The sequence below is a fragment of the Aplysia californica genome, unplaced genomic scaffold (assembly GCF_000002075.1).
Source record: "Aplysia californica isolate F4 #8 unplaced genomic scaffold, AplCal3.0 scaffold00355, whole genome shotgun sequence".
Taxonomy (NCBI): Eukaryota; Metazoa; Mollusca; class Gastropoda; order Aplysiida; family Aplysiidae; genus Aplysia; species Aplysia californica.
The window spans coordinates 521,843-524,877 of NW_004797625.1; the positions used below are offsets into that span (position 1 = coordinate 521,843).

The following is a 3,035-nucleotide window of genomic DNA, read 5'->3' on the forward strand; positions in this document are numbered from 1 at the left end:
AATGGTGGTGGTAAATGCTGTGGTGTTTTCATTATTATTCGTTTTCTTTAAGTTTTTTCTATGGGTATTACTGTCACTACAGCTGTAGTTATAGCCGATATGTTTGGTACCGTAATGCACATTAACACTAGACGTACATCGACACAATAACGGACATTTCCTTTGGTAGAAGCAAAAGCAAGGCAAACACAGAAATAACAGAGAGAAAGAAAAGAAGTAGGACCTACTATGTTGAAGGAAACAAAAGAAAACGAGAAACATAAAAATGCCAGCCTTAATGTCACGTACTTGATATTGCTGAGCCTCGCTTTGTGCTGGTGGCACAGTGGTCAGCCGAGTGGAGTTGACTCTTCCGTTGAAGGTTGGCCTCTGGTGGAGGATCAAAACGATAATGTTTGAGATATAACGACGTTAGTCAGGCAAGCTGACACAATACGCTACTTCTCACAATCGGCATGTGTGGAGATATCAGCCGAAAATATACACAGGGGTCAAATTTGTACATCTTCAACTGATGCTATTTTCTTCAAGTCTGACACATTAAAAAAGTTTTAGTAAGTTGGTTTTTTTTTGGCTCTTGTAACACAATTAAGTCATAATATAAGTGCCGAAGATTAGAGGTATTACAAAAGAGTACCACACACAAAAACGAAGGGGGAGAGATTATGACAATCGATGTTTAAAAGGAAAGAAAGGAGCAAACCACACCAGAGAACCCGCCAACCACACGCAACCTTAACAACACATCTTTTATCATTTCATCCTTATAGATTGTACAAACTCAGCCTAAAATTTTCACATAGCAATTTCCATAAAGCCAAAATCTGAGAAGGAACCTATTTTATCTGCTCGACTCACGACATAAGCACGAAAAGGGCACCATCGTTAGTTTAGTTTTTACAATTTTATATAAAAACCTTATACGGGACTTGCTGCACAAATAAGAGAAGATCAATGTTTGACAGCAAAGAAGGAGCAAACTACATCAGGACACCCTCCAACTATACCTACACGATGAACTGAAACAACGTATAACCACCACTGTAGCAGTTTTTTGCTGTTGTTGTTATTGTTGTTGATGCTGTTGTTGTTGTTGCTGTTGTTGTTGTTGTTGTTGTTGCTGCTGCTGCTGCTGCTGTTGTGTTGGTGGTGGTGGTGGTCGGGGTGGGGGTGGTGGAGATCGTGACACTAAATCCTCAACACCTCCCCCTTTTCCTCCTCGGCGCTCGTATGACCTCGTTTAATTGCGAAGGCCGTAAAACTTTTACCAATCAACTTCTCTTCTTCATCCTCGACAGGGTATTTTTGCCCTTTATTTCGGCGTAATGACATGAACCCATTGTGAGCAGGATAGTGGCGAAGTTTTTATAGAGAGCAAAGAGCGGCAGCCATGACACTACACAGTCTATGATATTATGATTCAAATCTATGATGTCTACATAAAATAATGTAAACGTATGTAGGTGTTAGTGTTTATGTTTTTTACTGTAATGCCAGATACCCTAAAGTTAATTCTGGCATGCTTCACAAGAGAGCGGACACTTAACGGAACATTCACAAAGGAGATAAGATCTCTAAAAAATGAAAAGAAAAAAGAAAACGAAAACGCGTGTGTGTCCCATTGGTGTAATTCTAAAACGTTTAGCGTACTTCCAAATTTATTAAGACTATAAACAATCGTTTTGTTGGCCTGTTGTAAATCTCTACTTGCGAGTCAAGAACGTCATGATATTGTAATAATATTCAACTCTTTCCCTCTGGTTCGCCGCTGTAAGTGATGAACCAAAAAAGCCCATAACTTTTGCATCACTGCTCCGTCTGGCATTCTTAGTAATCACTTGTTCCAATTTCCACATCTCATTTCCCTTTCTATACCCGTTCTACATTCATATGTGAGGTAGCGTGGTGAAATCAGGCTCTCGTCGAAATAGTGAAAGTCAAGAAATTGGCATTTTCCTGCAGGTTTGGGAATTTTTATCGAATTTTTGTGGGTTTCTTTTGGTTCAAAAGATTCCAGGGACAGTAAACAGAACTTTTCTGTGTGGATTTTACTGAAAAACATTGATTAGAGGCAGAAGGAATATTCATTTTCAGTTTCCACGGTCTCAAGCTTCAGAAATAACTTAACTTTGGCGGCCATTTTCTCGCTAATTTTACCTCTGAAACCAGATGACCCTCACCTCCTTCAATCACACATATCTCGACTTCTATTCAACATAGATGGGTGTTATTTCTTCTTTTCCAGTTCACTACATCTCGCCATTATTGCTGTGACCTTCGATTTTCTTATGAGTTCTTGAGCCTAATCAAAAATTTAAAATAATTTCCAACCACAATTCAGAAGTATTCAATTTTTTTATCCGGAGGGGAAGGGGAGGGGGGGTGAGGAAGGGAATATGAATCCGCATGCATAAGCTCTGCTTCTGGAAGAGATGGGATGGAAAACAAAATAAGAACAGAAAACAAACGTGCAAAGACACATTCAATTGCAAATGCTTCGTTGATAGGCTTGTGCGCAGGCTCAGATAGACTACAGTAACATACAATCAGTAAACTGCTCTGGGGAGCTTAAAAAAAAAAAAGATTCAGACAAATTCATGCAACTGTCAGCGCCTCCTCGTTCATACTTGACAAGAAGAAATAAAATTACGCTTTCGTTAGTATGTCATGGCACCAGTGTTCGGAATGTTTTTAATCTCATCATGCCACATGCAGGCAAAGCACAAGATAAACAATTATCAATGCAAGTCCTTTGGTATACTACATGAGATTCGTGAGAGTACATAGACAGTCATAGGACACTATGATATAGATATTGTAGAAGAGAAAAGTGACCGTCTCAGAAAGGTGGCCGTCTTACACCTCACTGTGATTATGATATAATAAAAAATCAAAGGGGAAATGGGGCGTGGCCGTTTGTACAGGTGATCATCTCATACAGGTGACCGTTAGAGCAGATTTGACAGTACATGTATATATATATAACAAGAGAGCGAAAAGAAGTTGGACTAACTAGTGGCACCCTCCAACCCCCC

The 3,035-nt window shown here is 39.5% G+C and overlaps 1 protein-coding gene across 1 annotated transcript in view; it reads right to left on the reverse strand.

Moving 5' to 3' along the window:
* Nucleotides 1-288: 288 nt before the first annotated feature.
* The window catches only part of LOC101854586 (transient-receptor-potential-like protein), a gene marked incomplete at its 3' end in the record, with an annotated part of 68,424 nt that continues 65,677 nt past the window's right edge, over nucleotides 289-3,035 (reverse strand). The window contains 1 exon segment of the mRNA XM_035970984.1: nucleotides 289-369. Within this exon segment, the coding sequence (XP_035826877.1) occupies nucleotides 289-369 (81 nt within the window).